The sequence below is a fragment of the Melopsittacus undulatus genome, chromosome 2 (genome assembly GCF_012275295.1).
Source record: "Melopsittacus undulatus isolate bMelUnd1 chromosome 2, bMelUnd1.mat.Z, whole genome shotgun sequence".
Taxonomy (NCBI): Eukaryota; Metazoa; Chordata; class Aves; order Psittaciformes; family Psittaculidae; genus Melopsittacus; species Melopsittacus undulatus.
Window position 1 is genome coordinate 1,436,796 of NC_047528.1, and position 13,700 is coordinate 1,450,495.

At 52.5% G+C, this 13,700-nt stretch overlaps 1 protein-coding gene across 2 annotated transcripts in view; it reads left to right on the forward strand.

Annotated features, from left to right (window-relative positions):
- Positions 1-9,870, forward strand: part of FAM168A (family with sequence similarity 168 member A) — a 162,455-nt gene extending 152,585 nt beyond the window's left edge. For both annotated transcript variants that reach the window (XM_034074336.1, XM_034074337.1), the window contains exons 6-9: positions 4,307-4,449; positions 6,264-6,438; positions 8,090-8,220; positions 9,778-9,870. In XM_034074336.1, coding sequence (XP_033930227.1) covers positions 4,307-4,449; positions 6,264-6,438; positions 8,090-8,202 — 431 coding nt within the window. In that variant the 3' untranslated portion in view covers positions 8,203-8,220; positions 9,778-9,870. The remainder of the gene's footprint in view (positions 1-4,306; positions 4,450-6,263; positions 6,439-8,089; positions 8,221-9,777) is intronic.
- Positions 9,871-13,700: the final 3,830 nt, after the last annotated feature.

Consider the following 13,700-nt stretch of genomic DNA (forward strand, 5'->3'; position numbering starts at 1 on the left):
CAGGTTGATTTTCATGGAATCCAGGATGAAATTCCCACCTTTTAACTCAAACTGGGTGCACAAGAGGCAGGGAGAGGAGATGCTGCTCATGGATCGTGGTTAAACAGGCTTTTCCAGATGAAGCCTTGTAATCTCATCCCCTAAGAGGCCCAACAGTGCCTCCAGGAGGGTGATAAGCTCCCAGATAAGGCTCCTGGTGCTTCCCCTGCTATGTGGGGTGTCCTCTGGCCCCTGCCCAACTGCTCTTGCCCTTATGTTGCCTGTTAAAGCTGGGGCATGGGGTGTGCTGCAAGCAGGAGGTGGGACCGCTCCTAGGTTCTAAGTGCAGAATGAACCTTCCAAACACCCCTGGGACGTGGAGAGGTTGTGTTGGGAGACAAAAAGAATACAAGTCTATGGGAGACTTTGAATAGGTTTTAAGAGGGAGCTGGAGCAGCTCCTGTATGGAGCCAGGCTGAGAACACTGGGGCTGTTGAGCCTGGAGAAGAGAAGCTGCGTGGAGACCTCAGAGCAGCTTCCAGTGTCTGAAGGGGGCTCCAAGGATGCTGGAGAGGGGCTCTTCATCAGGGACTGCAGTGATAGGACAAGGGGTGATGGGTTCAGACTGAAACAGGGGAAGTTCAGGTTGGAGATAAGCCAGAAGCTGTTCCCTGGAGGGTGCTGAGATGGAGCCAAAGGACAGATCCAGTTTGGGACATCCAACCTGAAATGCTCCTGAGTTTTCAGAGCCTGTGCTTAAGGCAGCATCTCCCAGCAGAGATCTGGCAGAGCCACTGCAAACTGAACCTCGTGGCTCTATCTCTTACATTTGATTTTCCAAGTCTATGTGCCCAAGCAGTGAGACCAGCCTGCATGGGGCTGCCCACTGACCACATACTGGGAGGCACAGCCAGATTTTGCCTCCAAGCCCATTTCTACCATGGTGTCTGCTCTTGGCTTCTCTGTTTTTGAAGGAGGAATGTCCCCTGCAGCAGCCTGGAGGTGCAATGGGAAGGAGAAAGCACATCCAGGCATGGGTTAAATTCCAAGGGAATTTTGCCAAACAGCATCTGGGTTTCTACTAATTGCAAGCTGAAAGTTTCCAAACACTTAAAACTTGGTCAAATCCGCTCTGGCATGAAATTAGATGTCATGCAAAGCTCATGCACCATGTGAGGGGTTGTGTCCCTAACCCAATGGATGGTAGGGACGTCCCTTTTTAAAGAGAATCATGGAATTCCATTCATAGAATGGTTTGGGTTGGAAGGGACCTTTAAAGCTCATTTAGTCCAACCCAGGTCCCCCTGCAGTGATCATAGAATCATAGAATAGTTAGGATTGGAAAGGACCTCAAGATCATCCAGTTCCAACCCCTGCCATGGGCAGGGACACCTCACACTAAACCATGGCACCCAAGGCTCTGTCCAACCTGGTCTTCAAGTAGGTCACGTTGCTCCAAGCTCCACCTTGAATGCTTCCAGGAATGGGGCATCCACCACCTCTCTGGGAAAAGGTGGCAGATTCCATCTCCATGGGCTGTTATGCTTCATACCTTGTTAAATACCATAGATAAGTTGTCCCTGATTCAGCAAGTGGGAAAGCACAGCCAGTCTTAACATTCAGGTGCTGAAACCACACGGCCTTGAGCTGGTCCACAGCTCCACACACCCATCAGAAATGAAGCAGGATGCAGAGAGCTGGCATCCAAGGTCTTTGCTTCAAAAACATGAGTTCAGAAGAGAAGGAAATGGGTAAAATGAACAGGAGGTTGGTGGCTCTGTCAGTGACGTTGTTGGGTTCCTGGAGGACCTCATGATGGTGAGTACAGCCCTTCAGAACCTGCAGTTCCATCTCTCCTTTAAAGATAGTTGCTCTGCTGCTAATGTGAGTCAGAATAGAAGGTCACAGCTCCTCTGCTGTTTAATTAACACATTGGATGCAATGTGCAGCAGTCAGGAGGTGGTGAGATGCTGTTTGGGAGTTCCTAGAAAGCTTGTTTTCTTCACGCCCTTGCAGTGCTGGGCGGATAATGTGGGCTATTAGCAGCCTTGCAGTCCTTGCCTTCATTAATTGCTGCCCTGAATAGTGCTTGAGTAAATGACTTCATTATGTTTGATATGGTGCTGCTGGGCTGAGCCTCAGCTTCTCCTCTCCATCCTACAGCTCTTTGGAGCCTGTTGGCTCTAAGGTTGGGTTCTCCCAGTCCTCTGCAAGAGCTGGATACCATTTCCCAGCAGCCATCCCATTTTACATGCTTTTCCCTGCTTGTGTGAGCAGATTTCCTACCATTCCTATTGTAATGAATAATGAACATGAATAAGTAATGAACATTATGTGTTCATTAAACTGTGCCCAACACCTTCATGGCACACTCGATGCAGTCTGGGGCATCCCATGGCACCAGCTCAGCTTTTAGTCTGCCCTAAAGAAAACCCTTTAAAGCACAACTTCAAGTATTCCTGAGGATCAGATTAGGATTAGATGGGGGAAACCACTTCTTTATGGTCTAGACAAGTGCTGTGTGTGGTGGGTGGGCAACTACTGCCCAAAGGTGCTGGTGAACCTTATGACACCCCATGTTCCTTTTCCAGCTGGGGACCTGTCACTGGTGGGGTAGATACTGGGCCCAGTGCTGCTCAGTGCATTCGTAAGTGATCTGGGTGATGGGATCAAGTGCTCCCTGAGGATGTTTGCTGATGGCACCAAACTGAATGGGGATGTGGACACTTGGGAAGGTGAAGCCTCCCTGCAGGATGAGCTGGACAGGCTGGAGATTGGCCTGGAAGAACCTGATGGAGCTCAACAGGACAAGTGTCAGGTTTTGCCCCCTGGGAAAGCCCAATCCTGGAGCAGCACAGGCTGGGATGTGTCCGGCTGGAGCAGCTCTGGGAAAGGGACCTGGAGGAACCAGCTCCATAGGAGTGAACAGTGAACATCTGGGGCAGAGAAACCCAACAGGGTGCTGGGGAACACCAACAAGGGCATCACCATAGGGATGAAGGTGTCACTGTCCCACTGTGCTCAGTCCTGGTCAGGTCACTCCTGGAATACTGTGATCTGTTTTGGTCCTGCTGCCTGTGTCTGCCACCCCTTCTTCTCCTTCTGGCTTGGCAGCAACCTGCTGTGCCTGGTGATGGAGAGAGAAATGGCTTTTCTTACTGGCAATGAAGCAGATTTGCTGCTTTTGTTGCTAAAGCAAATAGCCTAAGGGGGCAGAATAGGTACAAAGGTCCTTGAGCATCACTTGGGGTTCCCTCTCAAACCTGTGAGGTGAGCTGATGGTCACAGTCCTCCTTTGCAGGACAGGAAATTGCTCAGAACTATCCACCTTCATGGAACACTTAAAGGCAACCATCATTTTCACCTAAATATTAATCATAGAATCATGGAATAGTTTGGGATGAAGGGACCTTAAAGCTCCTCCAGCTCCAACCCCTGCCATGGGCAGGGACCCCTTCCACTGGAGCAGCTGCTCCAAGCCCCTGTGTCCAACCTGGCCTTGAGCACTGCCAGGGATGGGGCAGCCACAGCTTCTCTGGGCACCCTGTGCCAGCGCCTCAGCACCCTCCCAGGGAACAGCTTCTGCCTCAGAGCTCAGCTCAGTCTCCCCTCTCTTGGGCAGGTTCAAGCCATTCCCCTTGGCCTGGCCCTCCAGGCCCTTGTCCCAAGCCCCTCTCCAGCTTTCCTGCAGCCCCTTTAGGCACTGGAGCTGCTCTCAGCTCTCCCCTTCAGGAGCCTTCTCTTGTCCAGGCTGCCCCAGCCCAGCTCTCTCAGCCTGGCTCCAGAGCAGAGCTGCTCCAGCCCTCGCAGCAGCTCCATGGCCTCCTCTGGCCTCACTCCAACAGCTCCACATCCCTCTTGTGTTGGGGGACTCAATGCTGAATGCACTGGTTTGGACACTGGTTTTGGGCAGAGCCACTGCTGGGCTGGGTAGAGGATGCAGGCCTGGCTGCTGTGATTGATTAGCCAGGGGTTGGATGCTGGACTCAGGTCTCAGCTTGGTGGGTTTCGTGGCACATCAGCAGATGCTCATACAATCATAGAATGGTTTGGGTTGGAAAGGACCTCAAGATCATCCAGTTCCAACCCCTGCCATGGGCAGGGACACCTCACACTAAACCATGGCACCCAAGGCTTCATCCAACCTGGTCTTGAACACTGCCAGGGATGGAGCATTCACAACCTCATCCCACTTGGTGCCTCCTCCATGCTGAGTGATGCCCATCGAGCAACCATCCTGACCAGCAGCTTGGGTTGCTCATGTTCTCCATGCCCAGCTCTGCAGCTTTAATCCTCACCCTCATTGGCCTCCTCTTCTCTTTGGCAGGGTACACTGCGGGGACTCCCTACAAGGTCCCACCGACCCAGAGTAACAACGCGCCTCCTCCCTACTCGCCGTCTCCCAACCCGTACCAAACCGCTATGTACCCCATCAGAAGTGCCTATCCACAGCAGAACCTGTACACCCAGGTAGGTGCCTCCTCACCCACCACCTCGCTCCACAGCAGGCAGATACAGCCTGAGGTTCCTACAGGGCTTCATCTTTGAGCACCCATGTCCTGGTGGGATGGAGGTGCTCATGGTGGGGCTTTGGGATGCTGGGGTCTCTCTTCTGACTCCTCTGTTAGATCCTCTGGATGAGATATGGTCTCACATGGTTGTTGGTGTGTAGTGGAGTTAACACAGTGTCTCAGTGAGGTTGGGAATCAGGTCCCTTCCTCCAAACCCACATGCTGGGGCCCCATGGCTCCAGGATAGTCCCTGCACCCACCTCTCCCCACCTTCCCCAGTGCTCAGTGTTGCTCTTCCCAAGGGCCACAAATGAGTCTGGGGTACCCCAAGGTCCATTTGCTGGTGGCTGTTGGCTTCTGATCGACCTGGATCACTTTCCAGCCCGCTCCCTTGGAAAACCCTTGTGTCTCCTTCACCAGCACAAGCTACTTCAGGCATGACCCAGATACATGTCCTCATAGAGCAGCTCCTCCCCCAGCACCTGGATGGGTTTCCAGTGCCATCTTTGCTCCTGCATTGCCACCACCTCCAGCTATGTGCTGGGGCCAAGATCCTCCACAGGGATGTAATTTAGAGCAGATGTCCTCTGCAAATCACCTCTGTGCCCCTTCCCACTGAAGATCACAAGCTCCTCAGGGGTATCTGGCCCTACAACCTGACTTTCCAGGTTCCACTCCCTTCCCGTTGCCTCTGTGCATCCCAGAGACCACCCCACATGTCCTCAGGTTCAGATTCATTCCTTCCTTATCCAGGTCTCCAGGCAGAAGGAGCTAGCTCCTGGGAAGGACCAGCCCTGTAGCAGTGCTCAAATGGTGTCCTGAGGGCAGCTCTTTGTACCAGCAGCTACACATGGCAACAACTTGTCTTCAGTATAGAATCTTCCCAGAGTGATTTGGGTTGGAAGGGACCTTAAAGCTCATCCCATCCCAACCCCTGCCACGGGCAGGGACCCCTTCCACTGGAGCAGCTGCTCCAAGCCCCTGTGTCCAACCTGGCCTTGAGCACTGCCAGGGATGGGGCAGCCACAGCTTCTCTGGGCACCCTGTGCCAGCGCCTCAGCACCCTCCCAGGGAACAGCTTCTGCCTCAGAGCTCAGCTCAGTCTCCCCTCTCTTGGGCAGGTTCAAGCCATTCCCCTTGGCCTGGCCCTCCAGGCCCTTGTCCCAAGCCCCTCTCCAGCTTTCCTGCAGCCCCTTTAGGCACTGGAGCTGCTCTCAGGTCTCCCCAGAGCACAGCAGAGGGGCAGGATCCCCTCCCTGAGCTGCTGCTCACGCTCTGGGGGTGCCCGCAGCACAGGGGGGTTCTGGGCTCCAGCACTCACTGCAGCCGGGTCATGGGGAGCTGCTCCTCACCCAGCACCCCAAGTCCTGCTCCTCAGGCTGCTCCATCCAGTCTCCCCCAGGCTGTGTTTGTGCTGGGATTGCCCCAACCCAAATGTTTAAGGCTGCTTGTACAGCAGATCTGGAGGAACTAAACACTTGAAGTCTCAGGGTGAAGGACTGTCACAGTGGAGTCACTTCGGGCTCACAATACAGGCTGGGTTTGGGAATATCCTGTGTCCCATCTCTGCAGGGGGTAAGTATGTGGCTGTGATGCTGCATCACTGCTCACTCTATAGCAGGACCTACAGTATCTCCCTGCCCAGCTGACACCCCCTGCACACAGAGCTGGTCTTTGCCTCTACATAAAATCCTGGCCTTCAAGTCACTGCTTTGCCTTGTGCTGTCAATCCAATGACAAAGACAATGGTGGTTTCTATCCCTTCTCCAACAGGGAGCTTATTATACCCAGCCAGTGTACGCGGCACAGCCTCACGTTATCCATCACACCACCGTGGTTCAGCCCAACAGCATCCCCTCGGCCATCTACCCGGCCCCGGTCGCTGCGCCCAGGACCAATGGTGTGGCCATGGGCATGGTCGCTGGGACCACCATGGCAATGTCAGCAGGTAAGAAGGCAAATATCCCTTTGTTCTGAGCCACTGTTTCATCTCTTGCTTGGGATGCATCCAAACAGCCTGTGCCAGAGATGTATCCTGGATGATGAGCACTCTGTGTTGCCTGCAGCCTTGCAGGGTGTATCTGGATGTGGTAGTTTTGCTGCCACCTCTGCAGGCAAAAATGCTCCTGATACGGATGTAACTCAGCTTTTGGGTGAGCAGAGAGACCTTGTGTTTGGCTCACTCCAGAGACATGAACTCTTGCATCCTTAAATACATTATCCTTCCTCCATCTGCTCCATAATCAGGGATATAACCAGGTTTGTCCAACATTGTATTTCTATCCTCAGGTTCCTCTTTTAGGACACTTCATGATCTTTCATTTGCCAAAATGAACATTAACCTTGGTTTCTGCATCCCAAATCCTTTGGAGTTTATGTGCAGGATTGCTTTTATTGACGGCACATTCACTAAGGATATGGGCTGGGTTTATTTTTCCCAAAGCCTCTATTTTTCTCATTAACAATTCCTAGGATTGTTTCTTGACTTATGCCAAGAAACACCTCATTCATCCTCCTGCATCTGCATTAGCTGTGAAACGGGGCTCTGTTATGGGCCACAGTCCTTGTTGCAAGCAGAGATACTGCAGCCTGGGTTTGACAAGAGCCTCTCTGAGGGATTTACTGTTGCTTATACTGAGAGGTGAGGAGATGCACGTGGGATGCTTTCAGTTCTCTATAGCAGCATTTGCAGTAGCCAGGAACTGAGAGGTTGTTTCGAGCACCCCATTACTCCCAGAGCAGAGTAGTTTAGGGCTGTATCCTCCATCCCCACGTCTGCTGAAGGCACTGTGCAAATTCCCACCTGAAATCCCTCTGTGTATCAGCTGGAGACTGAAAGAGGATGCATGGCGTAGTCCCCATGCTTTGTGGCTGGGAGCAGATCATTCCTGCTGCATCCCAAGGCTCTCAGCTCTGGGGGTTTAAATGAAGCTCTCTGCCCTTGGGGGATGAATGGCAAAGCTCATCTTTATTTTCTCTGGCTTTTTCTCATCCCCTTTTACAATCCTCATCCCATGCAGTTTGGTCCTTAGATGTCTGAGATCACTGCAGTGATTTGCTGTTGCAACTGAGGCCGGTGCCTTTAGCAGGTGGAAGATATCAGCAGATTTCTGGCTACTTTTAGTCCTCAGGGACAAGGGAAATGAGAAAAAGATGAGTTGAGGCCAAAAACAGCATGGAAAATATGCTGGAGCTTCAGGTGGGTTTATTCTGTTCATGGTGTTAGCTGACACCAACCACATGATGCAGACACCTCTGATTCAGGTCTCAAAGGCCAATAATACTTGGGAGAGTAGAAGGGGAAACAAGGCAGCTGATGCTGTGCCTGTCCCTTAGAATCATGGAATCATCCAGGCTGGAAAAGCCCTTTAAGCTCATCCAGTCCAACCATTCCCATCAGTGCCAAGGCCACCCCTGCCCCATGGCACTGAGGCCTCATCCCAACGGTGTGTGAACCCTTGCAGGGCCGGTGCCTGCAGCCCTGTCCTGGGCAGCCTGTTCCAATGCCTGAGCACCCTGTGGGGCAGGAATTGTTCCTAATCTTGTCTGACCTCTCCTGACAGAGCTCCTCTCCTCACTGTTTCTCCATGCTGTTGCAGGAACCTTGTTGACCACCCCACAACACACTGCCATCGGAGCACATCCAGTTTCTGTGCCAACGTACAGGGCTCAAGGAACCCCCACCTACAGCTACGTACCTCCACACTGGTAAACCCACTGGCCAATTCATGTGAGTGCTGCCTTGGCTCTTGTTGTAAGTGCTCTGCTCTGGTTGAGTAATTAACCACCCAGCATTGCTATTGCTTCTCTCCTTCCTGCAAAGCTGCTGAATCCCTTTCTCAGGGTGATGCTTGGCCTGGCCCTCCAGGCCCTTGTCCCAAGCCCCTCTCCAGCTTTCCTGCAGCCCCTTTAGGCACTGGAGCTGCTCTCAGCTCTCCCCTTCAGGAGCCTTCTAAAACATCCTGTTTCATCATGGGGCTTGTGTGCAGCTGCCTGCAACCAGCTGCAGGTTCCTGTTGTGCTCAGGATCCCCAAAGTCCCAGCTGCTCATTTAAACACTCTCCTTGTGTTGATGGAGCTCTTGGTCCTTCATGCCCAATTAGCAGGGAACGCAGCTGATGGGAAGACATGATGCTGCATGGGGAGGCAGCGAGGATCAACCAGCCCTGGGGGCTATCTGAAATCTCTCCTTGCTGCATACATTACACTGAGCTAATCCTTCCCATGACAAATCGTTGTGCAATTAGCAGAGAGGATCCCATCTGCACATTTTTAATCCTCTGCAATGGATACCACCACCGAGCTGCTGCTTCCTCAGCTCCCTGCACGCTCAGTGGCACAAGGGGTGGTTAAATCCCATGTACGTCAGCTATAGGTGCTGCTATAGGGATGCAGAGGAGAGGAGAACAGCTCTGTCTGATCATAGAATCAGAGCCAACCAGGTTGGAAAAGCCCTTTAAGCCCATCCAGTCCAACCATTCCCAGCCCTGCCAAGGCCACCCCTGCCCCATGGCACTAAGGCCTCGTCTCCACGGGCTGTGAACCCTTGCAGGGCCGGTGCCTGCAGCCCTGCCCTGGGCAGCCTGTTCCAATGCCTGAGCACCCTGTGGGGCAGGAATTGTTCCTCAGCTCCATCTAAACCTGCCCTGGGGCAGCTTGAGGCCGGTTCCTCTTGTCCCATCCCTTGTTCCTTGGGAGCAGAGCCCAGCCCCTCCTGGCTCCATCCTCCTGCAGGCACTTGGAGGGAGCCATCAGGTCCCCCCTGAGCCTTCTCTTCTCCATCTGAACCCCCCAGCTCCCTCAGCCCTTCCCCATCACCCTTGGGCTCCAGGCCCTGCTCCAGCTCCATTCCCTTCTCTGGCCCTGCTCCAGCCCCTCAAGGTCTCTCTTGCAGTGAGGGGCCCAGAGCTGAGCACAGGATTCCAGGTGCAGCCTCCCCAGTGCCCAGCACAGGGGCACAATCCCTGCCCTGGCCCTGCTGCCGCACTGGTGCTGATCCAGGCCAGGATGCTGGGGCTGCCTGGGCACGAGCTGCTCATGTTCAGCTCCATCCATCAGCACTCCCAGCTCCTGTTCCATGGGCAGTTTCCAGCCACAATTCCCAAGCCTGGAGTGCTCCATGGGGCTGTTGTGGCCCAGCTGCAGCACCCAGCACTTTGCCTTCTTGAACCCCATCCCATTGGCCACAGCCCATGGATCCAGCCTGTCTAAACTGCTCTTTAGAACCCTGCTACCCTGCACCACTTGCTCCTAACTCCTTGTTTGTGCTGTCTCTGCTCTCTTCCAGATCCAGAGTCAAACATTGTATGCAACTACACAAGTCTTACATCGGTGCTGTGGCCGCTGTCCTGCAGCACCTCGTCTGTTTGCAAGAACAAAAGGAAACCAACAAAAGTGCAAGGGTCACTTTATGCATTCTTTAGTGGTTTTGTAAAAGCTGCTTTTTCTAATCTTCTGCCTCCCTTTTCTTTTGTTGTTTTCTCCCTTCCCCTCCTCCCTCCTCCATTGTGTAACACACGTACTGACACTGAGCAATAGTCGAGTTCTCTTTGGAGTCCTATCATTGGAAAGCTCAGAGTATTCCACTTCTTTGTTCTCCCAGCATTGCCCAGCTGAGTGGTGCAAAGATCCCCCCACTTCTTGTTCGTTTTGGGTTCTTTTCATGATCTTTCTGTTGTCGTTGTTGTTGACAAGAGCCTAGATTTCCTTTGGCTAGTAAGAGTGGTTGATGTTCAGGGTACTACGTGAAAAGCACAGCGCTGGTAGGCAGGCTTCTTCTTCCCATTTTGGTTTTGGGTATTTTTAGTTGAAGAATATAAATTATTTAATCTTCCATAACATATTACAAGAAAAAAGAAAACAAAAAAACACTTGGTGTCTTCCAGATAGCTGTTGTGATAGGTTATAAATGCATTATCTGCAGTGAAGTTCTGAACTCATCCCTTCTTTTGTAGGAGTTAAGAGAATATAAGTATCATTAGCGACGTAACACACTTGTCTTAGGAAGTATGAGGAATGGTCACCATCAGGTCTTTGGGCTGCTTTATCCGACTGGGCAAATGGATCTTGTGTGATGGGAAGAGAGCAGCAGAGACCCACGTGCCCTGGTAGCATCTCTTGGGTAAATGGGATGCTCCCCGTTGGCCACGTCCTGGGGCTGCGTGAGGGGGAAGGCAGCTCCTTCCTTGTGTGGCTGCTGTTTGCAGGCAGGGATGGGCTGGGTGGCTGTTGAAGGAAGCAAGGAGATGTTCAGGGGTTGGTTTGAAGAGCTTCTCCAGGTCCAGGGTTTGGTTTGAAGAGACTAACCAGGTCCAAGGCTTGGTTTGAAGAGCTTCTCCAGGTCCAAGGCTTGGTTTGAAGAGCTTCTCCAGGTCCAGGGTTTGGTTTGAAGAGCTTCTCCAGGTCCAAGGGTTGATCTGAAGAGCTTATCCAGGTCCAAGGCTTGGTTTGAAGAGCTTCTCCAGGTCCAAGGGTTGATCTGAAGAGCTTATCCAGGTCCAAGGCTTGGTTTGAAGAGCTTCTCCAGGTCCAAGGCTTGGTTTGAAGAGCTTCTCCAGGTCCAAGGGTTGGTTTGAAGAGCTTCTCTAGAGTCTCATAGTGTGTGAAAGGAGGAGAGCTGATTGATGGAGAATAGTCTTTGGGGCAGGACAAGGGGTAAGATGGGTGGCTGTACCTTTCACCTGTGTCATTGGCAGGGCTGAAACCAAGCTGTGGTTCCTCCATGGCAGTCAAGGTGCCCCCCTCCTTCTTTGGCTTACAGCTGAGACTTCCAGGAGAGATGTTGATCCAAGCACAAATCCTGGCACCATGGAGAAAGGCAGGAGAGGGGGATGAGAGCAGCTGCTCTGCTTGGCCTATGGGGAGAAGTGGAAAGGAAGAGGAAGCAATAGCAATAAACATGTCACCTTCCTCATGGGAAGGCACCTGAGGCAAGGTGAGAACACGGAAGGTGATCCACAGTTGATGTGGACCAGGCTGGGATACAATGGGCACAGGGAGGCTGTGGGCACTGGGGTAATTTCAGGGGGTTTTGGCTTTGCCAAGGGCAGGAAGATGTGAGGCCAAGTGTGGCCGGTGACATCCCACCTTGGGGTATCCAAGTGGAGCAATAAGTTGTATGGAGGGCAGTAGAGAGAGGTTTTGCAGCCAGTACTTGAGGCCAGTTTAAGTCCTTATCACTAAACCCTGAGTAGAAACAAGGTTTTTCTTCTGTTTTGTGTTTCCTAAGACAAAACCACTGTTGGGTTTTGAGTTTTCCCTCAAGTGTGCCAAAAGAGTTACATGCACCAGCAGTGTGTTTGCAGCTCGCATCTCTTGGGCTTCACGCTTGTCACAATGGACCAAATCCAGAGCCTTTAAAGCAGTCAGGTTAGGAGATGTGGGTGGGAATCCCTCCTGTCATGGATTTCTGACCCATGCATGGTGTTGAGTCAGTGCCCAGATGTCTGTTGGTTGCTCTGCTTTGGATAAGCCATAACTCCATATGGAGGTGAGGGCAGTGGGGAGCAGCACTGGAGGGTCACCTTGACTGGGACATAGGGGTCAGACTGGAGGGTCTTGCAGAAGAGCAGCGTGACCAGTTGTTGGTACCAGGGTGAGACCTTGCTGTTGGTTGTGTCTCCAGCTTGGCTTCTGCTGCCATTGGGAGGAGTTATGGAGCTCCTTCCTATGAGCATGGTCCCAGTGAGGAGAAACAAGCATAGGAACCCAAGAGGACTTCTCCTTCGCTGGTTGGTTTGTCAGGTTGGGTGTTGGACCCAGCACTTCTCTATGGGAGTCATTTAGTTGGTCATGGTGATTTCAGAGGAGATCTAGCAAAGCTCTGGTTGATCTTCCCAACCTCAAGGGGAGCAGAGTGGGGGAAGACTGAACACCAGTGCTGTGGGTTGGAAGGTGGGTTTCTCCTGTGTGGTACTTTGGGTTTGTATAAATGGAAAAGAGAAGGAACCCCCCCCAAAACCTAAGGGTTCACCTTGGCCAAGCCAAGGATTAGCACATAAGGAGCACCAGGAGATTTGGAACCAGTATTACTACATCATCCTTCCACTGTTTGTAGCAGTTCAACCTGGGTGGAAAACCACCCAGTAGATCACAGGACTTGAAGACCTCTCAATACCCTTCTTTCCTCTCATGTTGGCTTCGTGCTGTGTGTTAGGAGCTGTCTGTCAGCATGAAAGCACATAGGGTAGAGTAAGCTCCAGCCAGAGTAATGGCAGTATGGCTTGCAGGGTTCAGTGTTATCACAGCCTAGGCTCTACAGAGGAGGTCCTTCCCAACAGACCTAGGTACCCTTCACCCTTAGGAATGAGTGCCAACACTTGGGTCCATGGCCAGGAAGGAGATGCCAGGCTTGCTGCTGAAAGAGGACACTAAAGGTGGGGTAGAAAGCTCCAGGAGGATCACCCAGTGTTACCACCACTGAGATCTGACAGGGATGGTTTAGGTCTAACTCCTTCCTTTGGACCAGCAGCAGATCTGATGCTCCTCATCCTGTTGTGTCCAGGCAGAAATGCCCATTAACTCAACCAGGGTGTGCAGAGGTGAAGCTTCAGTGCCTGTCAGGTGAGAGGCTCTAGTGAGCACGTTTGGGAACTGGTGGTGGGTTTAGGTTTGGATACTGCATGGCTCCAGGACCACCCCATGGCTCCAGGACCACCCCATGGCTCCAGGACCACCCCATGGCTCCAGGCTTGGGTAGCTCCTTCCCAAGGTGTCTTCATGGGTCCATGATGGTGGTGAAATGCTCCCTGCTACTGCATGGGGATGTGGGGCTTGATGCCCCTCAGCTCATGCCGGCAGTGACCTGCAGCCCTGTCCCCCTCCCTATGGAGGGATATGGGGTTTATGGAATGATCCCATGATCCCAAGCTCTTTCCTTAGCCAAGTCATGGCTTAAGTGAAGGTCCTGGGGAGGTTGCATCCCAGTGGGGGACTCCCTTATGGGGAGCACTGATGGTGGCCACCAGCTTCTCAGATACTTCACTCCAGCAAAGCTTTGCTGATGTTCATTAAGCAAAAGGGGTTCCTATGGTGGAGGATCACACTGGGCATCAGCAAGGAAGAGCAGGAGGGGCTAAACCATCCTTAGGAACCTCTGAAGTATCCCAGAGATTGATATTGCAGCTAAAGAGGAAGGAAAATCACTCTGAAACCACTGTTACCACCATGAACCCATCCCTGCCATTATCTCTGCTTGGAAGCATGAGCTGT